Source organism: Micrasema longulum, unplaced genomic scaffold, assembly GCF_059751315.1.
Source record: "Micrasema longulum isolate JH-2025_06_02 unplaced genomic scaffold, ASM5975131v1 h1tg000131l, whole genome shotgun sequence".
NCBI lineage: Eukaryota > Metazoa > Arthropoda > Insecta > Trichoptera > Brachycentridae > Micrasema > Micrasema longulum.
The window spans coordinates 705,754-730,450 of NW_028277337.1; the positions used below are offsets into that span (position 1 = coordinate 705,754).

At 32.8% G+C, this 24,697-nt stretch overlaps 2 protein-coding genes across 7 annotated transcripts in view; one reads left to right on the forward strand and one right to left on the reverse strand.

The window, feature by feature from the left end:
* Positions 1 to 3,003: 3,003 nt before the first annotated feature.
* Mat1 (CDK-activating kinase assembly factor) lies at positions 3,004 to 10,232 on the reverse strand. Of its 2 annotated transcripts, none has more exons than XM_088241647.1 (5): positions 9,974 to 10,232; positions 9,588 to 9,884; positions 7,210 to 7,448; positions 6,235 to 6,413; positions 3,004 to 5,370 (listed from the first exon to the last, which is right to left on the reverse strand). In XM_088241647.1, exons 1-5 carry the CDS (start codon positions 10,095 to 10,097, stop codon positions 5,268 to 5,270), a joined length of 942 nt encoding a protein of 313 aa, XP_088097773.1. In that variant the 5' UTR covers positions 10,098 to 10,232; the 3' UTR covers positions 3,004 to 5,267. The 2 variants fall into 2 exon arrangements, with proteins under 2 accessions (XP_088097773.1, XP_088097766.1); XM_088241640.1 differs by having other exon boundaries at positions 7,204 to 7,448; positions 9,974 to 10,231.
* A 2,291-nt stretch (positions 10,233 to 12,523) lies between these two features.
* LOC148284326 (uncharacterized) overlaps positions 12,524 to 24,697 on the forward strand; it is a 47,787-nt gene continuing 35,613 nt past the window's right edge. For all 5 annotated transcript variants that reach the window (XR_015825158.1, XR_015825157.1, XR_015825160.1 and 2 more), the window contains exons 1-11: positions 12,524 to 13,157; positions 13,265 to 13,391; positions 15,775 to 15,925; positions 16,619 to 16,748; positions 17,837 to 18,012; positions 19,595 to 19,775; positions 20,161 to 20,292; positions 20,398 to 20,511; positions 21,894 to 22,010; positions 23,721 to 23,797; positions 24,433 to 24,586. Coding sequence is in view for 2 of the 5 variants with exons in the window: in XM_088241662.1 (XP_088097788.1) it covers positions 12,995 to 13,157; positions 13,265 to 13,391; positions 15,775 to 15,925; positions 16,619 to 16,748; positions 17,837 to 18,012; positions 19,595 to 19,775; positions 20,161 to 20,292; positions 20,398 to 20,511; positions 21,894 to 22,010; positions 23,721 to 23,797; positions 24,433 to 24,586 (1,522 nt within the window). In the remaining 3 variants the exon portion in view is untranslated. The remainder of the gene's footprint in view (positions 13,158 to 13,264; positions 13,392 to 15,774; positions 15,926 to 16,618; positions 16,749 to 17,836; positions 18,013 to 19,594; positions 19,776 to 20,160; positions 20,293 to 20,397; positions 20,512 to 21,893; positions 22,011 to 23,720; positions 23,798 to 24,432; positions 24,587 to 24,697) is intronic.

Genomic DNA, 24,697 nt, shown 5'->3' on the forward strand with positions numbered 1-24,697 from the left:
CTGGGAGTTAACTCTTGTTCGTGTATGCCAAAAGAAATTTGGGATACTGGGTCTATTGAATCGTTTCGTGGGATGGCGATGATTTTTGTTAAAAACAAAGATCCACATAGGTAGATAGAGTGTCATCGGCAAGTGTCTGGATTTTACTACAATGTTTTGTTATTGAAATGATTTTTGTAAATATATTGTTTATTAGTCAATCAATTTTTATTTGTACAACTATCTAAACTAAATACATTACATATGTTTTATTAATAATAAAAATAAACTATAGACATGAGTTTTAATGTTTAATGTTTGCTGTTTGCACGGAGGGAAATCAAAGACAAATGTGAATTATTATTTTAAAAATTCGTCAGATAAATATTTTAATAATTTTGGTACGTTCTTAACATTATGGGGTAGGATTGTGAAAAAATTGAAATCAATACAATGATTAACGAAAAAGGTTCTTGAAAAAATATTCTACCTGGGGGACCCTAGATACACTCCGTAGGCCCAAAGTATTAAAAAAAAAAACCTTGGGAAAAAAATATTTTCATACAGTGCTTGAAAATAAAATTCTGTCAATTTTCAACATTTTTGCTTTTTTTTTTTCTTTTGGTAGGGGCCGCCCCTGAGGTTTTTGGCCACTAAGCCGGAGCCTAATGTTTCTATTCAGCCCGTATCAGGAAACTGGAGACAATTTTGACTGATATTTATGTTAAGTCGTATAGTATACCTACTTACTTAAATTATGTTTGATCCAATTTTATTCATATTCGGCGCACGCATTGATGTAAAAATCAGAGAATGGGCTATGATACGTTTTAACCCTCTGAAAGGGAGCCACGAATTGGATTCATGCTGTCATAAAAATAGTCAATTATTCGAAATATTTAAAAATCGATAGAATGAAGAACTACGGGAAATTGGATACAAAAAAGTTTTATTAGAGCATTAAATTGTACGGCAAAGTTTCTTGAAAATGTACGAAAAAAATAGAACCTATGACATCACATTTGCGGAGTTATTCCAGAAATACGAAACTTTAAAAAATCATAGCACAGATAATATTATATACGATATATAAAAAAATTCATAATAATTAGCTTCATTTAGTAGTCGATTAACAACTTTTTTTAAAAACCACTGAACTTCCTCATTACCGACGAAATCGGTAAATTGCTTCCAAAATCGGTAGAGTTGGCAATGCTGATGCCATTATTACTACGGATTGCAATCTAGCGGACAAAAATAAATACCATAGAGAAGATTGCCAGCAAAAAAAGCACGAACATTATTTTTTTGTTTCACACACAAACCATCACGCCGTTTCTCCGTAAGGGTAGTCAGAGGAAAAAATACCATATCATTCCCTCTTTGCATACAGATCTCGCTTCCTCTACATTCATACATACTCTCATGCATGTGCGCCGATTATTCCGACTTTTGACATGTCCATCAAGTGTTTGTTAGATTTGATCATGCCAAATAATTTTTATTTGGCAATTTGAGAAAAAAACACATTTACATTCCACGGAATAATATAATGTACAATGTATAAATTTAAAAAATATTCATTTATTATCCCTAATTAATACTTCGTACAATGTATATTTTTCAATATTAGTTTTTTGTTGCATCTATATATGTAGGTAACCGTACCAAGACAGATGCAAGTTGTATGTGTATGGTGTGGTATCGGTTGGGGCACCCACAGGCAGCACAGCAAAAAGCGACAGCAAGGCGATCCACAATCACTCACTCAAATAATTTGAAGTGTAAATAGTAAATGCGAAGTTTACATGGCAATGGGCTCATGAACAAATAAAGAATTCGATTAAAACTTCCTTTTTGAACTGACAAAAAAAGAGCTTGTTATGACAATCATTGTATTTCATCTGTTTATGTTGCAAGCTGTTTATAAGACAGGGGGTCATATTTCGTTAGTTTTTAATATTCAATGTAATTTTTTTTTCGTGTATGTCGAGGAACTCATTTTGACAGGAACTTTCAGAATAATTTTCATTAAAACTTTTTGTGCAATGATAAGTTGTTTGCCTAATGTGTCATTTCCACATCCCCATCCAATTATACCATATTCCAAAACTGATTGATAAACTGCATAATATATTTTTAACTAATTATATGTATTTCGTATTGTTTTAAATAAGACTTTAATTGAATTTATTCAGGAGAAAAAAAAATGGCATATCCCGAAAGTCAAAAAAATCTAATGAGCCCGTTTTAGCCTTAGCCATGTACCCTTCATATTATGATTTCAATCTAATTTGAGCTAATTTATTTTCCGATTTAGAACGAGTGTGCATGTGTAGGATTTAGTGTGTTGGGGTTTGGTTTGAGTTCCTACCCTAGTTAGAGATTGACAGAGAAGACACGAGATTGCTGTTTGATGTTTATTTATTACATGGCAAATAAATAATGAATTATGTCAGACGAGTGTTACGTCGATGATGGGTTGAAGAGACTGCACTTGAACTACATGCTGGAGCGGTGTGACTTCATCGAGCTGGACTGAAGTGAACTGAACTTGTTGGGCCAACTAACTGAACGGACTGACTGATGTTGGCTGCGTCCTGTGGTCTCTTTATAGGGGACGATGTGAATGTACTGCAGGGCGACGATCCCGTCTTTATGGGCAATATTGCTAGAGTTGCAATATAAGTTGTATTGGATTCGATAGAAAATGATGACATTGCATTGTCAGTCATTTATCTACTTCAGGTGAACTAATTTAACACGTGTGTGTCATCGACTATGGACTATGGACTATGGACCCTACACATGTACCAACCTATAATAAAAAAATGAATGTTAGTCGGTACATAACCACTAACCAACTTTTTTATGTCTACTGGTTTCGAGAAGAGGCGTGTCTGTCTCTTCATCAGGACACATTACAATAGCAAGAAATACCAAAATAAATATCAACATTCACTGAAGTAGCAGACCTATGTTAAAATAAATATACAAATATTAAATTAAATAAAACTACAATAAACAAATCTTTGTACTTTATTAGTTTAGTAAGTTTAGATTCTCATAACCATTGTAAATTAAACAAAACAAGTAACAAAAAAAAAACTGTTAATGCTGGAAATTTCAACAGCAAAAACAAATGGAATTTTATTTTCTCAAATCTAACAGAAAATTCAATACAATAAATAAGGTAACATTTACGCAAATCGCATTTTCGAATTTGTTTACAGCAATTCTGGCGACAATACCGTTATCGGACTTACTGTCACCTGACCTACCATCATCATAAAGACAGTGGAGAAGGTAAATCATGTATTTTCTGTGTGTAAACAACAATTAGATTCTCTAGAGCGAATGTCAAATTGTTGACAGTAAGGGAAATAGAAGATGACCTCAACTCCCCACTCAGAAGAAGTGAGAACAATAGGGACGCCTACTATAAAAACTATGAAGCCCTTACTATAAGTAGTAAGAAGTCAATAAAAAGTGAGTGAATAAATACGCATCGAAGTATAATGTCGTTTTCTTCTGTCACCTCCTGGTGTAGGAGCTGCCTGCATCAACAAGCAAAAATCCTAGACTGTTGTATTTACGAATAAAAATAAATCAACAAAATTAGAGTAGAACACGTTTTTAGTACGATAATTTTGAGGTATTTTTTAGAACACATTTATAATTTAAAACTTGCGATTTGTTAATTATGGCGACTTTTATCGGAGAGGAGACATTTATAAAAATATGTTGAGTAAGTCTCACACGTTTGCATTTACGAAGCTCTGTTGTGTGAATTTTAATTCTTAAAAAATTGTGTTTTTAATTCAATTTTCAAATGAGGCACATTATGATGCCAAAAAAGATCTCCATTCATTGTTATTAGAAGTGATCTATATTACTCATGTAATTTATACAATATTGTCGGTGATACTGTAATACTGCATAACTATCAATGGATTTTTTTTGCCAAAGGAACCATAAAAGGATTTTGTTAATATATTACTTAAGGATATTAACCAACCAAAAATATCACTAGTGTATCAGAAAAACTATCATTATCTAAATAATATTACTCTAGTAAAAATAACAATAATTTAAAACTATCAGTTCTTAGTCACTGTTAACGAAAAGGCGGACTGTAAATGAAAGACAAATTTCATTCAGTTTTGTTATCTGGAAATATTTGAGAAAGGATAGGAACATGGAATGAATACCTACCGTTTATATGGTCTGAATGTTCTTCAATTTCTGGCACTGGATGACAAAATGAACTATTAAATGTAAAAATGTTTTCCACGACGCGAAACAATTCGAACTACTTTTTTATCCGATTTTATGTGAAGTCAAAAATGTTGTTTTGTTTTTGTTCTAAATCCGAATCTTCTAATTTTGAATATCTTCTATCTTGATGTTAGGTAGGTACCATAAGGATGGGTTAAAGGAAGGATGGGAACGAAAGGTAATCGGCCAGGAATAGTATCGATAAATGCTGTTATTTACTTAACAGTCCCTATAACGAATTTACTGCAGTAAAACATTTTCATTAAAAAAAACAGATTATGCGGTATCGCAATATCACTGACAATATATTTTTTGGCGTAAGACTGAATCTCTTTGCCTTTATGTAGTAGATGATCAAGATGCGCTTAATTTGGTGTACCTTTGCAGTGCTTTATGCATTGTTAGATACGGATAAGAGTATGATGATTATTTCATAAACAATAATTATTTATTTGTCTCGATGCATAAATTTGTAAAAAAACAATGTAATTCGATAGAAGAGAAATATAAATATTTGCCGTATTTTATCTCATGTTTCAAATATGTATGGTTGACAGTACCATACGTGAAGATATGGGGCCTTACATTTTAAACTTGGTGTTACACCTAAGTAAAGTGGTAAAATACAGATAGGAATACCATCCTTACGATAGTGGTAGAATAAGAATGGTATTTTCGTCCTTATTCTACCACCATGCCTAGCCGTAACTTTATGCCAGGTTTATAAGTAAGGCCCAATTTAAGAGATTTACTGATGTTCGAATTCTCCATTTGAAAATTTAAAAGCATGAAATATTATAAGCAAAATGAACAGTACCATGTAACCGACAGAATTGAGTAATTTTATAATACAATATTGTTAATTACATTCACTAATAAGTTTTCTGTTTCACCTACAATCAACTGGTATAAGAGCTTGATTTCTTGATAATGACAATGTTTTCAACTCTCCAAATTCAAATGACCAATTCAGTAAGTATAAATTATAAGCAATCTTCTTCGTTGTTTGGCTAGGTACTGGAATAATATAGCCCAGATAAAGCTTCTCTTAGAGCTCTGAGACAAGCTAACTGGGAACTGTATCCACCTGCTCGTTCAGTTTCCGATTCTGACCTAAAAACAAAACATTATAAACAAATTAACTTAATAATTATTCTTCTCTAAACTTCAATTGAATAGGTGAGAATTAAAACATTGCAATTTCCACGGAGAATCCACAGATTATATGAATATATCATAATACGGACGCACACATCAAAATGCTAAATTTGCCATTGTTTTTACACACAGTTTTTACATAAAATATACACACAGGTAACCCTCGATGATCGCGACCCTGGCGAGTACGGATTTGTCATAATGCGATATTTTTCACAATTTTTTGAATATTCACAGACTTTTGAAAAAAAACAAAATCATAGAAAATAATAAATCATAGATCATTTAAAATCTCAAAATGGAGAAGTTTTTAAATCAAGCAACAGTTTGATCGGTTTAAAAAACTATGAAACTTGCATTGTCTCAAATTGATTGGCGAACCAGCGAGTGCAGACATAGAATCAGCTGAAAAATATGTGATAGTTACGTGAAATATCCCTCATTGATTGCAAAATTTCACTGCCATGTTCAGAACGTATCCCCTGAGATCAACGGGTTATAAAGAGTTACCTGTATAATGTTGCAACAAATCTGTTTCATTGAATTAAATATTTTTACAATCATTTATTTATATTTTTACTCGGTAGTGTACTACACTTAGGCCCTTGCTAAAAACCGTCTTTGCTCAATACGTATAGGGTAAAATTTTATGTTGCATCACATTTTGACTCTTTATAAATGTCAGATGAGTATTTAAATAAGTTTTAGTTTATTTATGACAACATTTAAATGCACTTAATACAACGTATAGTACATATTTTAGAAGACAGGGTGGTGAGACATTCAAAACATTAAATTAAAATTATTGAAATAATTTACCTGACGTGGTTCATGTAGCCATTAGGAACTAAGTCTTTAGAAGTTGGTGGAGGGGGTCCCAGGAATGGTGGAGAGGGGGGAGCCACGTAAGTATAAAGTGGTCCTTCAGTAACAATAGGGATTGGCGGTATTGCTCCGTGCCCTCTAGTGAACTTTACCCCACTAGAAAATTGAGTAGCCTAAAAAATACCAAATCATAATTAAAAACACGCAATGTAAAATTCAGATTTGAAAGAAACAAACTGGTTGAGAGAAAAAATGTATCAGCACTTCTGGAATAAACTGTACTTAATAGTCCTAACGCACTTATATATCTCCGTGAATTTTTTTAATGCTTATCTGTTCATGGTTTACTTCTTCATTCTTATTCTCAAAGCACCATCTTAACCGTTTAAACGCCAGAGCGTAGATCTCAGCTTTCAACCTGTTCTTTGCCAGAGCTGAGATCTTCAAAATCTTCAACCGGAATCCAGTTTATATTTCTTGTTATTGTGAAATTAGGGCCTAAAACCGTTTTTTTGTACTACTCTTTGAATAATCTAATCTAATATAAGTCATCAAACAACGTCTTAGGCGTCATAACAGTGCCGAAAACCGCATTCAACGGATCGCAATTTTAAGCAGCTAGCAACGCTTTCTCACCCTCTAGAGCGCTCAGAACCGTACTGCTGGTGTTGTATCCAAAATAACAAAATATTGAATATCATCAGTGATTACAGCAATTCCGTGTAACTATATATTTATATTTTTGACAGATACCGCTAGAATATCAGAAGAACGGTCATTATTTAGAGGAAAAATAGCAATAATTCAAAACTAATGACTCTTAATCCCCATCATGAATTAATTGCAGTAAAACATTTTCATTTAAAAAAAACAGATTATGCGGTATTGCAGCATCACCGACGATATAGGATATAGTAATTTACCCCAGTAATGAAAAAAAGTAGAACCAAAATCCTTTCATACTTTTACCGTTGGTGCAGCAACTATTTTGGCATTCTCTTCCTTTGCGACCTGCGCATTTTGTGCAAAAGTATTCACTATATTTTTAGCATTTTCCTGAGAAAACATTAATTCATCTATGAGTGCTTCTTTCTCTCTAAGTTTTTGTCTTTTTGCTTCTTTTTCTAGTCTTATCAATTCTGCTCTTCTTAATTCCTCCTCTTGTTTTTCAATTTCTAAAATTTCTTCCAGTTCTATTTCTTCTCGACCTAAGGTTAGAATTTATACAATTAGCTTGTGTTTTAGTACAAAGAAAGAGAATCGCATCAAACGCAGAGATACGAAACATTAAATTTTTTTAGTGAAAATTCTTGGTGGAAGTTCATTGTAATTTATTACAGAAAAAGACGAGTGATACTTAAATCCACAAATTGAAATAACCAGTGACCGGTTACATCGCTTTCGTGACATCTATGAGACTGTAAAAAGGTCCTTCAGACAAAAATAATCCAAATCAATTACTAATATACAATTTTGAATTCTCTATTTCGCAAGCCCAAAGCAACAGAGAGATTTCTCTGAAACACAAATTCAGAGATATTCGGACTTCTAGGTTTGCGAGGGTCTGACTGAATAAAATTATTTGAAGTAGATTATGTATACTGTATTTTCAAATATGTAAACTATCTAATTTCAGTATTTTATATTTGAAAATATTCATTTATTTCATTTATTAACATATCTGCATGTGTATCTCAAAATAGGATATTTCAATTTGATTCGTTTTTCTCGCTGTCGCTTTGGGCTAGCGATTTGATTAAAGTATCACTCATCTTTTATTTCTATAATAAAATAGAGATACTAAATGACATAATTAATAATCACTTCAATTCTCTTAATCGACGTAATATCAAAGTGGGATTAGCAACAAATTTTTAAAGTAAATACAGTATGGTCTCTGTAATCCGAACCCGCTATAAACCGAACCTCCAGTAATCCAAACCATAGCATCAGGTGAAGGGCGAGGGAATGAAAGAACTAGAGTTGCCTCCAAAAAAGCCAAACTGTAACTCGATAATGCTCCAGGCTCACATTGAGCCGAATTGATACGAGCTGATGGAGAAATTAGATATGTTTCTTTTTCTAAATCATACCCATGCCCATGTATCAAAATGTTATTCCGGTGGTGAAAATTTCATATTGCAAGAAACTCCTTTTGAAAATTGTTGATAAGGAAGATAGCAGATATTTTATCCTCAAGAAAATTCATTTATGTGATATACTGTATGACTTGGCAGAATTTTGGGAGAAAGTAACTCCTAATCTAAATTTAAAATCATAGAAGAAAAAAAATCGTAGACAGAAGAAATGGATGTGGATTCCGACTCCGAGTATTAAAACGAAGATTATTTACCATGAAAGCATCATTTACGAACACTAAATTTGAAAAAGTTTAAATGTTTAAATTCTTAAGACTGCACTGAAAGAAAATAAGAGCATTACAGAAGAAGAACCAACACCTAACACGGTCAAACATAAAGATAACATTTCAATTTTTAACACTTGTTTGGAGTGGGCAATCAAAAACAATGTGAAACCCCACTAGATTATGGTTTTGTGCTAATTGCATGATAAAGGATATCAGAATCATGCAAAGCCTGTTTTATTTTTTAAAGATTCCAGTAATCCGAATATTCGTTGAACTGAACAGGCTCAGTTTTTAATTGTTCAAATTATAGAAACTATACTGTATACTTTTAACTTTTAATTTTGACTTTTCAATTTTAGTTCTTAATTTTAAATTTTAATTTAAACTTTTAATTTAAACTTTTAATTTTAATTTAAACTTTTAATTTAAACTTTTACTATTAATTTTAACTTTTAATTTCAACTCTTAATTTATACTTATTCATATGTACATCTACTACCTGCATCTAATTAATTATTGTTGGTAGTGAATTTTTACTAAGAAATATAAATGTTCATGAAAGCAGAGAGAGAGGGGAGGAAAATAGAGTTGGAGCTTTAAAATATCTTCTCCCTTTTATGTACTTTTTATTTTATATTAATATTTTATTTTTTTTAATTTAATTATTTTTTCCCCTCTCCTCCTGCATTCATAATAAATTAATGTGAAATCTGTAATTGGTCTTACTTTTTTATTGTTCTTTTGAACCTTGTGTTTATATAAAGACTGTATGATTTCCTTAATAAATAAATAAATAATCAGCGTCGTAGCTAGGGTCTGGCCAGGCGGGCAGCTGCCAGGGGCGCAACCCTCAGGGGGGCGCACTTTGCAGACCCACAGCATTAATTTCTTTCTCTTCCTGAAAAATAAATCTTAACAGGCGCGCTCGTCACCCTAGCTACGACGCTGTGTAACTTTTTAAAAATGATTCATTACTCACCTGCTCTAGATTTGTTTTTCATAATTATTTCTTTGTTATCCTTTTTGTATTGTTCTATTTTCTTATTGGTTGCAACAATTTCGATATTATTTGTAAGATTGAATATGATATTCTCAATATCCTCAAGATAATCGTTATATTCTCTAAGAGATGGAAAATCTTCCTCCTTTTTGTTGTAGTCTTTAAGCACCCTCTTGCGTATATCAACTTCCTTCTCCACTTTGGCATCTTCAAACAACTGAACTCTGAAATTACTTCTGCGTAGAGGTACATTGCAATCCGGGCAAGAACCAGATCCTAAAATACAAATACAAAAGATTTTCAAACCGGGATTAACAAGAATTCAGCAAGTGATGGCATGATACAGATCAAGAATCTATCATTACCTTTTAAAAATAATAAATCGACACAACTTTCGCATAAAGCATGTCCACATACATTAACCATCAATTTCAATGATGGGTTTCGATATTTAGTTGTTTTACATCGTGGACACGCTTGGTCATCCATTGCGATTAAAATATATAATGCTTATGAAATAGGGATTTCAATATATTATGATTGTTGAACAATAACAATTTTTTTGAAAATAAGACCCGCCGAAGCAAAGTTTGACGCAAAGATTTGACGTTTAACATGATATTGGGGTGCGTTCTTTTACTAAGAGCGTTCATCCACCGATCATGCGTTATATAAATATATATATATATATACATATATGAATAATTTATACAGCGCCATTTTTGTGAAAATCACCTCAAGGGCGCTGTACAATTAATAAACATCCCAGCACGTCTTGCAGCTACAGAGTGCACGGATGGCTGGGATTCCAGTTCCTCGTCTCCAATTATGGTATATTACAATTATGATAGATGGGAGCTAGATTACAGCACGTCTTGCAGCTACAGAGTGCATGAACAGTAAAAAATCTAGCCCCTGTTTACATTTTTATTTTTTTCTAACAATGACGTTTAAATTTTAAGTGATACATATTTATAAAATTGAAATAAAAACCCAAATTTACAAAAATATAAGTTAGATTGCAACAAGTCTTGCAGCTACTGAGCGCATGGACGGTTGGGATTCTAGAGCCCATTTACAAAATTTAGATATTTGATAGTTGATAATATTTACCTATTGAAGCTAGATTACTAATCGTCTTGCAGCTACAAAGTGCATGGACGAATTAAATTCTAGCAACTTAAAATTATCTATAAATTTACAAAAATAAACATTGAGCATAATAGTAAATTTGTAAAGTGTTCATGCTAAAAAGTGATTAAGATATATAGGAGCTAGATTACGGCACATCTTGCAGTTCATCATGTTCAGCGTGTTCAGCGTTCATCGTGTTAAACAGATTTACCTTTTGTGACAAAAATGCAAAGAACGTTATTTTTTCTTCTCATGCAGGTCAAACGACGTGTTATTATTATAATGCCACTATAAACATATTGACAAAATAAATTACCGAGTGCTCAAATACGAATAAGCTTTGATTATTCAATTTCAATATTTACTTAATGCAGAAAGTGCATGATTATTTATGTGTTGATAAGGTAAAGAGAGATAAATCAACAAATACATTAAAATATATTCGTTCACTTATCTCCCTTTACTTTATCAACACAGATTTATTGCAAAAAATAAACAACAATTTAACAACTTGTTAAATAAATAAACGATCTTTTGGCTTCATTCGGTGCAACTATAGGACGGGGAACTGGATTGACGGGGAAGGAGACAAAAGTGTTGGCTAGCAATAAAGTCTCCTGGAGGCGTCTGTGCTGTCCACTATGAAATAATTTCTTCCGTTATTATTGTTGAAATCAATCAAATTATAACAAGCTATTCTTTTATGAAAGGTAAATTAGAAATGTCAGCCTCGTGGTGTAGTGGTCAGCATGTTTGCCTACCATGCAAAATGTGTAGAGTTCGATTAGTGAAATGTTTGATTTGGATTGATTTTTTTCTAGAAATCTGAGTTACATTAAATAATTTTCACCAAAATATTACGTATTTTCATACTCTTTATTTTTTAAAAGGAGGATTTTGTCAATTTCCCTTTTCTTCATTTTTCAAGTACGGTTTGAAGTTTTTTGCTTCTACATTTTTTTTTCAGAAGCTTGATAGGTTTGAATTTTTAAATATTTATTTTTTCAATACCTTATGTATTTTACGACCTTTCTTTTTAATTTATTTCAAATTATTTCTTGTACAAATTGTTAATTGATCAATTCTGTTTATATATTTTTATGTTCAAACTGTTCCCTATTATGATTTGTAATATTTGTTTCATTGAAATAATTTTGTTTAATTTGTTTTTTTTTACAACAAAATTATTTTATGTTTCAAGGTTTATGTAAATATTTAAACTTCATTGTAACTCCCTGACATTTATTTTTTAATTTTAATTTTAGTATTTAAAATTAATCATTTATATAAAAATATGTTTGTAAATATTTGAATTATTTTGTTGTAATTTTTCCAGTTATTAAGTTCTATCTTCTTTTTAATATTTTATTGTGAGTTTCTCTTTTCTGTTAAATATGCGCTATCAGGTTTTGGTGAGTTTTTTTTCTGTTAGTGCCTAGATCAATTTATTTTTGAATTTTGTTAGTTTGGTTATATGCTTATTATTACAATTATTATTTAATGTTATTCTCGTACAAATATTTTTGTTGTTTATTGTTTAGATTTATATTGCTATTCCTTTCTGTTTGTGTTTTTCTTATGTTTATTATAAATAAATGTAACTTGTTTTGGGCCAATGTTATCATGTTTTGCAAGAAAGTTCTAATAAAATAAAGAAAATACTCTAACATGCATTACTTGTTCGAAAATATTTCATAAAATAAATCGAAATCACATCGCAAAGTAGCTAGGTACTATTTATTGATTCTGGCAAGTTCAGGTTATTAATTGCGACCGGCAACATTGTACATTAAAAATAAATGGCGATTGTTGTGTTCAGTTTCTTACGTTCGCCGGAATTCTGAAAGGAAACCTAATTATTATATCTGATTTTACCAATAATCTATGCCGACTGTCATAAAACATTATACTTTAAAAAATATGCTCGGCTCAATGCATTTGTGTGTGTATTTGTTATTGATTCTGAGTGTTGTCGGACGGCACCTTTGAAGGAGTCAATTTACTGAAATATTATCGTATCCAAAGATTATTTAACATCATACACCTCTTATTACATTTTAACGTGATAATTCTTAACTGATGTGTTAACTACTTTCAGTATAAGTATTCATATGGAAATATAATTTTGTTCAGCATACATGTGGGAAATTGACAAAAGTGAACACAGCAACGATACGTCTTTTAGTTTCAAGAAAAGCGGGAAAATATGATCATTTAAATAATGACGAAATCGGTACTTTCATAGTTCAAAAATGTCTGCTACGACAGAAGATTTTAATGCACTGGCCTTTGAAAAAAAATTGACACTGTTGAAAGATACCCAAGAAAGTATTCAATCACTTTCATCATGGTGTTTGCAGAAACGACAATTTCACAAGAAAATTGTTTCCAGTTGGTTGAATGTTCTAAAAAGAGGTATTTATTATTATTTTATTCCATATAATAAAAATAAAAACAAAACAGTACTGTCGACGTCTTTGTATGTTATTTGCATCTTATAAATGATTACATTTCTGTTTTAGCTAAAGTTGAACATCGCCTCACTCTATTTTATCTTGCTAATGATGTCATTCAATATAGCAAAAGGAAGAATTACGAGTTTGTTGAAAGTTGGGGAACAACATTGCAAAAAGCCACACCACTTGTTCGGTAAGGGTTTTACATAAATTTACTCGAGTATTTTTTATTTGAAGACTACTACATCAAATAATGAATTGCCAGTTAGAAGCGGGCATATTTTAAATGAAAATATCTTGCTGTATAATATATCTATGGACAGATTAAAAACTATCTAGTGAAATGAGAGCTTTTACGTTTTAACTTTTGATTCAACCTTTAACATATTTTCCTATACTTGTTAAAGATATAAATGCATGTTGAAAAGAAATAGTAATATAGTAATTGGTCTGCGTTACTAAGTGAATGAAATTATCACCATCATCATCATTCCCTTTCTACACCTAATGGTCCATAGGGCACTGCATCGGTATATGATCATTATTATAACATGAAGGTAAGATTATCAGTCTTACGGTTTATGTGCCATCCCAGGGACTATGAAATATTCTAGTGTAAAAACACCTTTTTAATAAATATTTCATCTCAACCATGCCGGGAATCGAACCCGAGACCTCTGCATGGTAGGCAAACACGCTGACCACTAGATCACGAGGCTGACCACAAATGAATGATGCATGGGTGGAATCCAAAATAAAAGTGTGGTTTTTCATTTTTTTCTCACTCAATTGTATTGACTGTACTTCTTTTTTGTGATTTTTACTTGAGAGCCATTGATTCACATGCCCAGAGTTCTGGTTCTATTTCACACACTGAACTGTATTCTTTATATGTGGGGATTGAACTCTATAGGCGTTTAGGCATTGCCCACTGCCTATCCTACTTGATTATCATAAAGACACTGTGCATCATTCGGAATCTATTTATGCAGATTATAAGTTATAACATATTGGTAATTATTTCATCGATGACTCCGAAAGACTCTTAACACATACAGTCGGGGTCTATGCTCAAGGCACACAGAAGGAACGAATGTGTTGTGACGCTGTTTGGTTTAGTTTAGATAGAAATTAGCTGGTCGATATTCACAAATATAATATTATATTCTTGAATATTGAGGTGCCAATTTTTATCGAAACTGGACAGCGTCAAAACACATAACCCCATTCCTTCCGTGCACCTTGAACATAGACCCTGTCCATACTTAGTTTGCGCCACTTTGCGGATATCGTGCAGCCAATCCACTTTGAAAAACATGGCAATTTTTTTTTTCAAATTCACGTTCAAAAAATTGTTACTTGTAAAAGTGCCATGGATTTTGGATTATTTTATACTTTTATATGTTAATTTCGTTTCCATAAATAATATTAAATAATTAATTTACATGAATACTCTACTCCTTTTAAAAAAACATGATAAATCAATATGAAGGAAAATATTATACAGTATATAAAAATCTAGAAAAAGAATTAAGCATATTGCATATCAAACTACTGTTTTTTCTCACTAATGTGCTAGATGACCAATGTGTGAAAAGGGCCTTGTAGGGATCTCTCTAAAGTACAAGGAGGAGCGGATCTGACTGAATAGTTTTGTAGGGTTATAAATATACATAATAATACAATTTAGAGAAAATCAGTTTATTTCATTTAAATCTGTAGGTAATCGCATTTTTTACATGATGTTTTGAAAATCGTATCAGCAAGAGGCGGCCGTCGGCAGCAATACATTGATGAATGCGATTTCTGAAGTTTTTGCATGATTTTTGGCACATTTCGATGGGTATTGCCGCGATTTTAATGAAGTGGTCTTGTGTGGAGTTGCCGTGGGTTATTTTTAACCAAATATTGAAAATTTTGTTAATGGACTTGCTTGACACCTCCAAAGAGATGAAAATGGGCTTCACCGCTACAGAAAAATGTTGCTCTAGAGGGATTTGCTAAAGAATTTTCTGATTTTCTGCGATTTTAGTGGTTTGCATAGGCTAAGTCATTAGTGTGTCGGGATGAAACAGCAAACCTTCATGAAGAGTTCTTTAAGAGCGGCGTGACATCCCCAAAGCAAACGTGTGCTTTCGAGCCGAGCATTTTGCCCTAACCAACTTCACGTTTCGGGGGTTTTAACAGTTCTGGGTGCTAACTGTCCACCTTTGCTTATGGTACTTTTTATTGCCTAATCGAAAATTTGATTTTGTTAGCAGAAGGAACGAAAATGGCGCTTGGAATGCCGAGGTGTCAAAAAAAAAGCCCTTTGCGTGGCGATAACCGAAGGGTTATTTTCATTAATGAAAATAATGGCACGCGACGAAACCTCAATGCACTCCAATCCAAGTTATGGTAATGGTTAAAAACAGGATGATAGGAACACAATGAGACTACTAGTCTAGTCTACCTCAATCCAAGTCTGAGCAGTGGCCCTTCACTAAACTACTCGGTCCTCTCCGCCCCACCCTGTACTAATTGTTTTATTTATAGTAATTTAGTGCGGTGTAGTGCATAATTTATTATTGTTTCAGGGATGATAAAGTGAAACATCGCATTTTGAGAATATTCCGGATTTGGGAAGAGAGGACTGTATACGATGAAGAGTTTCTAACAGATTTAACAGGATTATTGAGTGCTGCTGCAGGAAAGCAAACTCCTGATATAGACCCTAATGATTTTCAAGTAAATAAAAAATACATACATACTCATATATAATTTGTCTTGAGTTTTTGTGTCTGTACCAACGTAAATTTTTTACACGCCCAGAATGATTTGGATCTTATTTACTTCTGAATAAATTCTTAAGGACAAATAATAAAAATATTTGAATTTGTTTAATATTATTTGCCAAATCTAAATAATAAGTCTAATTGAATGTCCTTCTTTACTTTTGGCCCAATATTTCATGTTATGTTTACATTAAATTTAGACGGTAATGATATTTTATTGTCACATTTCACACTGATTTTAAACATCTCACATTATATTTTTTCATGGGTATGGTTTTTTTTGTGAACTGAAGCGTATATTCTTTAAACTTCTTATTCTTGTTTCTAAGAGCCAAAATCACTCGCAAACGAGTGAAGTATAAAAAAAGTGATTTAAATCTTATTGATCAAACCAAAAGGTTTTTGTGATGATTAAATAAAAAGTGATAAGTTGGAGATGTGGTACCTTTTTAAATAATACAGCGAATAAGAATCACACTAAAAACTTACTTAAAAATGTCCAGCTTTATTTTTATTTCCTGATAACGATCCGGAAATTTGGCAGTCCAGATGACTGGAGTTTGGATAAACGGAGTTCTACTGTATCTATCAAAACACGATTTTTAAAACAGAAGGCATTAATAACTTGTAAATTGTGTTTTTACAGCCTATTCAACTAGTTAACAAAATTCGTCAGTGTTCTGACCTGGAGACAGACACAGATACCCAGTTAAAGCAAATCCACGAGTGTCCACTCGCCTTGAAAGATGTGGATGCTGTTTGTTCCAGTTTGAAAGGTAGAAGCTCTTTTATAGCTATTTTTTAGTCAAAAGTTAAATAATAAGGGCAAGAGGTAATCCTCTACATTAACAAAAATTTTCATGGGTTTTGGGACTACAAACTTGATTTTGATATTCCTAAATACGTAACTGAGGGGACATTCAAGGAACTTGGAAAACCCAAAATTCAACTTTGATCCGGTGAATAGTATATCAACAGTAGATCTGTGGATGCGTGGAATCATCAAACTCAAAATATAGTCACATCGCTGTCTGTAATGATCTAGAGCACATGTGGGCAACCCCCGGCCCGTGGAATTTTGTAGTTTTGATCATACTAAAATTCTTTCATATATTCAAAACATTGTTTTTCATAATACCCAGATAACTAATATAATCAGCGAGACTTAGATGGTTTTTCACAAAAACAGTTCTCAATAAATTATCCTTTAATATTATCATTGAAAGATACAATGTCATATTCAATAGTAACAAGATACAGCTATTAATTAAGGGCCATAATGCATGTGCATTCTTTATCCGAAGCGTTAAATCCAATTTCATAGGAAATTAAATGCACTCGGATTGTTGGAATAATTTCAACCCATAACGCGTCAGGTATGTGTAATGTCAAATAGAATTTTACTGGACTAAGATTTCAGCTAGAATATATTTTTAAAATATATCCGTTGTGATTCATTTTATCTTCTTTCTTTATCTTTCTTTCATTTTTCTGTCTCTTTCATACAATATTTTATAATATAAATAGCAATGTGTGTAATTATAAGTTAGTTTAATTCCTGACGATGACGTAGTAACCTCGAAACCGGTCGAAGTGTATCTCAAAATTAAAATGGTTTAAACAAATTCATAAACATAAAAGTGTAGAATAAAGCGATTAGATCAAGAAAGCGGTTTCCATCCATAGTACATTCATATGTCTTTTTAATTTTGATTTAATTACTATTTTTATACGGTGTTCGCTGACTACTAGAAATTGACAATCTGACCCAAACTAGAAAAAATTTGCCCATGCCCATTTTTTTAAATTTTGAAACATTTACGGTATATTTTGTTATCATTTATGATCAAGTTGAACATTTCAGAGAGGCGAGATGTTGACGAGGCAAAGCAGGAACTGGAGGATGGTGTCAGTTGCTTGGAAGGATATGTCATAGCACTGCAGAAGGAGTTGGTAGCCCGAGCTGCGTTATGCGAATTGTTGCAGAGAGCCCATCACCACTACAACACGCAGAGGGGAGAAGTCAAAGTTGTGGCGAATGTGAGTAAAGCTATTTATTTGTTTTATACAATTACATAATTTATTTTTATAAATATATTATCCCCTTCTGTACTCTGGACAACTACTCCAGGATTTGGACCACATCAATGAATGGACCAAAAATTGGCTAATCTCGCTAAACGCTGAAAAATGTACCATTCTTCACATAGGCAAAAACAACCCTACGTATACTTATCTTTTGGGTGGTGTCCAACTCAAACTTGTATAGCATCAAAAAGTTCTCAGCATAATCATATTAATGGATTTAAAATGGGAAGCTCACATCGCATCTATTGCCAAGAAAGCTGAGTCAATAATTTACTTGATTAAAAAGACATTCCAAAATATTACTCCCGAGATATTTCTTAAAATATACAGGGCCTATGTCAGACCTCAATTGGAGTATGGATATCAAGTATGGAGTTCCTACTTTATTAAAAACATCGAGCTACTAGAAAAAGTCCAAAGATGTGCTACAAAAATCCCCAAATTACTCGAAAGAATGCCTTACCATAGTAGATTAAAAGCACTAGGACTTACATCATTGGAAGAACGATGGAAGAGAGGGGACTCTATAGAAACTTATGAGATACTCAATAATTACTATGACTGCCCCCTGCATAAGATGTACCAATTAAATACCAATACAAATTTATGGGGTCATAACTGGAAGCTATATCCTCTTCAAACGCACTTCAATCCTAAGAAAAACTTCCTTTCCAGCAGGGTAGTTCAGATTGGAATGAATTGCCAAGCCATTCCATTTTGGTCAACCAGTACAAAAACAGTTTGGATGCTTTTTTGAAGGAAGAAGAATGCAGACAAAAGCAGTACACTAGATATAGGTGCATCAGCAAAGGCTGCCTGGCTATAACAACGGAACATCAAATTGTGCCCAAATCCACTATTGCTTGCATTTTGATATATATACACGCTTATATTTTACGTAACATCAGTACGCATTTTCAAAGTGAGGTTACAACCAGGCTACCTGCTCGGCACCACGCGGATTATGTATATTGTCTTTTCCCTCCAACATATGATTTTTTACTATGAAGCATAGTCTCGCTCAATCCACGGTTTCACCACATTTAGTATTTTTCATACAAATTTAGAGTTAAAACGCATGCGTGAGCTGGAAAGATAAGGAGGTCGTCCTGTAGAGACAATTTAGCTTGGTAAAAATCCTGAATAAGGAAATCAAGGGGAGATACGTCCGCCTTGCTGTTTAGTACTTGGGGCGTTCACCTACCATTTTTGAGGTCTTGAGTTTGATTCCTAGCAGGGTGGAATTGAAATATCAATTTTAAAGGTGGTTTAAACTATTAACTTCATTGTTCCCGGATTGGCTCCTGAAGCGTAGGACTGATCACCTTACCTTCATGTGACAGATTATGAAATACTCTGCATTTGATTTATAATTGTAAGGCCCTATGCACCACTGGGTGCAAAAAGGGAAATCATGAACAATAATGCTGTAAAGTACCTGAAATACTTAAGTTGTCATTAGTACCACTAACAGTAAAAAAAAAATCATGGACATGACAAAATAGTAATTAAACAAATTATGTTTATGTCGCAGGCGTACAGAAACTTTGGTGGACGCGTCCGCGGCTTGAAGCGCAAGTTGGACGACTTATGTAACACTCTCCCTCCTGCTGCTCTACCTGAGAATAGCCCCATCCCATCTCCCCCCTCCCCGGGAGAGGCCGTCCCTTCCCCCGGGCCAGACGAGGACATCGATCTGCCGGGCCAAAACGCAGGTAAGACTTTTACTTGAAGAATTTACATTACAACTGTTTACACGTCGATTGAGTTATTCTGGGTTATTGTTTAATCCGAATACCCATTCGATGGGTCATTTGTCCCCTATTCCACCTAAACCAAGATTTTTTTTTCTAGTAAAGCAGTTTTAGACTAGAATAGCTGTTTTGAAATTTAAATTGTTGCGTTCCATCTAGGATAAATGTTAAAATTAATATTTTGTTTAATATATATTTAGTTTATGTTTTAAAATTACCTAAAAAAATTATCTTGGCACAGGAATACCTCAGTGAGGGAACATTATATTTAATTAAAAAAATAAATCCCAAAATTGTAAAAGCAATAAATAATTAATTATAATAGTGATTTTGATGTCATTTTCAGAGTACAATTTGGACAAAACCTTTTCAACTAGTATGATTGGTGATGAAATGGTAGCAAAAGGCTTTACCAGTTTTATGGGACATGGTGATTTTCCATTCTTTCAAGACGAGGAACCGCCTGCAGACAAAGGAGGCAAGTGATTATTTCTTAGCATAATATTATTCTTATTCTAATAGTTTTCCATTAAGGACACTAAAAAGAATATGTTTTTACATATACAATTTTGAATTTTTTTAGGGAATAAGATTGAAGTAATAAGTTCCCGTCCCGTTACCACACCGAGAGAAGACTTTAATATTAATGAATTTCTTAAATCATTAATTCCAACTAAACCTTCAACTCCTAATAATGGTATGTGAAACATTTTTTTAACTTTAATTGTTTTATTTTTAACTTTTGTTTTGGCTATTAAAATTTGATTTTGAGTTGAAATAATTCATGCAAATAAAGTAGAAATGTATATCTGACACCCTGAAAGATTATGTTAGGCCATTTTGTCTTAAAATAGGCCATGTATGATAGCTTGACGTTGCATAATTCAAATAATTTTATTTCAATAAACATTTTATATAAAATCATGTAAAATCTGTTTTTTAATGTAAATTATGTAGGTTTCAAGTCATAATTTGTTATTTAAGCTAATTATATTTAAACAATGTTTGAGTATGTCCAAATGCTTGCAAACTGGCTGGATTTTCTCCCTAGGGAGTTATTCATATTTAAATTTATTTCAACAGAGAGGGAAAACATTTTTGAGAAGGGAATATGGAAGTCTAGGCATTTACAGAGCTTATGACTTGTCATTGGCTGGTTAAGGCCACTTAAACTAGCCGATGACAGGTCATAAGCCCTGTAAATGCCTAGACTTCCATATTCCCTTCTCAATTTTTTTCCCTCTGTTGAAATAAATTTAAATAATAATATTTTAATTTCTTAACCTAGTCTTTAATTTTATGCAACATTCCAAATGTCCTGCTAATGATGCTGACATTTGGCCAATTTACCCAACTGCTAAACATCATCTTTTGATAAAATATATGAAATTCTGGCACAAATCAACAATATTAAATTTTAGTTTACCATTAAAATATTTATTTTTACGTTATCTCTAAAGCTATAAATTTGGAAAAGTCTAATTAAATCGACGATTGATATGTCGACTTTTCTTATATAAATATATATTAACCTGCCAATAATACTACAGTTACTTGACCTAGAAGGCAATTATTGTAAGATAGAGAAGCTATATCTTCACAGTGACGGATTAGTTAATGATAAATTCTTCTGAAAAAGATACAGTATCGAGCCTGTATCTTCCAGTTTTGAGGTATAGAGATCGATAGCTATCCGGGGCACTCGTACCCCACGGTACCATGTATTGGAAATGGCGAAAATCAGTTTCATGTGAGAATTTTTTGCTTTTATTGCGATTTGTTTGCATTTAAAATTGTTTTGAGGTGGGTACTTTTTATCGCAGAGCCTATTTAAAATACCAAAGAGAAAAAAAATTATGTTTTTATTTGAAGCACTAACTTAGCGGTTATAATTAAATCAAAATTGAAACATTTGAGTAAATAATAAGCACTCTAATATTTCAATTTAAAAAAAAAATACCTTAGTAGATAACGATGGTAGAAAAGTCAGTTAAGCATACTGTTTCAATACGTACCGATGACGATAGCGTTTGTAATCGCCCCCCTGGTTTAACCTTGTGAGTGTTGGTGTATGCGTAGTGTCACCCACACCCGTACCCCCTCCACCGACACTACCTGGCCTGGACTTGCTGGCTCCGCCCCCTCCCCCGCCCCTGCTGAAGCCCAATTTCTACACAAACATACCCAGCACGCCTGGTAAGTGAACTAACACAATAATAAACAATACTTTGTAGACAAGTACGGGGTTTAACTTCGTAAGAGATTTATCAAGACTGATGGATATTTCGACAGAGATTGGGTGAATTTTATTGAGAAGGAAATTTGGAAGTATTTAAACTAGCGTTTTTGTTTATCAATTTTTCATTCTGTGTTTTGGTTAAAGAATACAGTTCCGAGTGTGAAAATTATAGTGTACAACCTACTTCCATTGTCCATAAGGACAATTAGTAAACACTATTGCTATAAAATCACTATTAAGAAATGGATAATGGAGGTGGGATGCGCACAGATTGATGAGTGGATCAAGCCAAAGAGCTAAAAATATGTTTTTATTTGTGAGTTTTATGTGTTCAATATGTATTTGAGATTATTATTTAATTCTGTTCAGTAAGGCATGATTCAAAATTATATAAAATGTCTCCCTCGGCACGGAACACCCCAGTAAGGGAACATTATCTTTAATGTATAAAAAGTATTACATAAATTGTAAAAGAACAAACAAATAAATATTTTTTTTTTAAATAACCAAACCCTGGAAATAGATTTTTATTGTTTTTTAAGTATAATAGTTATCTTTCCAGAAACATTATTTTGTTTGTGTTTAGGTATTTATATAAAATAAAATAAAACACATTAAAAATATTTATTTTATAAATCCACAATATTATTATAATTATTTGTAAAAATTTCTTCCTTTCACCAACTCTTTTGGCTTGCATTGCCCAGATTATAAACAAGCAAAGTCACTAAACCAAATTTTAACCATCTCGCACTCTTAAAAAACTTCCGGATAAATGAAAACCTATCTTAAAGAAAAATTTATCTATGGAATTCGTTAAAAAGACATGAAGGAATTATGTTGTATACATAAACTTCTAAAATGCAAAAATCAGATTTTTTCTTGGTCTGCAAACTGTGATTTCTCAAAATGGTGATTTTTGGGTTAGTGACTTTTGCCTGAATGGCGACGATATGTACCCCTAGGTGCTTAAAGGGAATTGATGATGAATATTTGCATTTTATAATTACAACCGAGATGGTGTTATTTCTACGACTTGTCATTGGCTCATGTAAGTTACTTCACTCTCTGTTGTAACATTCACTATTCTCTCCACGATGGAACATGTACATTTTTTTCATTTGTTATTTATCAAGAATGAGGAAGTTTGGTGCTACTGGAAATTGAATATAAAATTAGAACATTAAATTGTAATAGTGACGTTTTTTGAAAATTTGCAAAAAAATAATAAAAATGATTTTAATAAAAGAAAACTACTTAAAGACGTCACTAGTTCTTTCCAGTCAACCAATGATGGAGTTTTGTGATAGTTTTCTGCTTTAATTCAATAATTAGCAGAATTCGAAGAGAATTTCAGGCGTCACACGCAGAGCAATTACAAAACTTAAAATAATCAAATTGCTGAAAATACAATTACATCATTTAAAAAAATATATTTTTTGGCTTAATTTAAAAAAATTGAACTTGCTCATTGTGGAACTCCATAAATATTATGTATGATTTTTTTATTAACACTCTTACGTTTTTTGTTATACGTAAATAAATATTTTCATTCTAGGTGACTCTTTTTGTTTGAAAAATCTCACTGTAGTAAGCCCGTACCAGCAATTTGTGCATCATTCGTATTTGTGTCTGGTTTCTATTGATTTTTACAATTTTTTTTATAGAACCCACTCCAGTACCAGCACCTGAAAACTACTTATCTGATCAAGAACAGTGGAACAATCCATGGGAAAATGTCCAGGTATTTATAAAAAATGGTATTAATCCCTTTGGACGCGTTTCCAAATATTTCCGCGCTTCATTCACATGTGGCAGTCATATTGCTAAATCTTATTTTTGTTTTAAAATCATAATAACACATATAACGCAATTATTGTTGAAGAAATCATCATTGACATTCTGAAGTACATTTCCAAGTATAAAGAAACATCCGTATCGTGACTATAACTCAATAAAACACCAGGATTATTTTCCATGCAAATTCGTCACGCCATAGCTGCCATTTGTTATCTCTACACATGTCCATACGTGTTATATTTATATATCATCTTTAGAACCGGCGACGCCTTTGCCTTTAGTCTGGCTGTTCTGTAACTACGCACTTAGCAATGTAAAAAAGTCTCACTCTGAAAAATATTATCTATTTAAAACTGTTAATTCTGGTAGCTGACATTTTGAATTTTGGGAATAAAATACCGGAAAACCCCCAGAGTAGCGGAAATGAGACCCTGCACTCCATCGTATGCAGAATTCTTAGAGATCAAATCAGAAATGAGACAATAAGGTCTATCTGTTGTGTTGAAAACAGTGTTATTGTTGAGAAAGGATTTAGTTTATTGGTCTGGAATGTTAATGGTATGCCGGTTTGTTCCCCAGCCTCCCGTGGAAAGTCCCGAGTCTCCTCCTCCTCGCTCTGCGGAGAGCCCCCCTCCACCTCCCCCGCGCTACATTGAGGGGCCCCCAGCACCCCCTCGCCCTGATGTGGACCAACGCAACCTGATGGCCCTGGCTCCTCCGCCGCGCTTGCCTCGTAAGTAAAACATTTTTATCTGACTAAGGGCCGGTTGCATCGACAAAAGTTAAGTTAAAGTCAGGGCTAAAGTCAAATAAAAGTTACTTTTATGTCAAAATGCGTTGCATC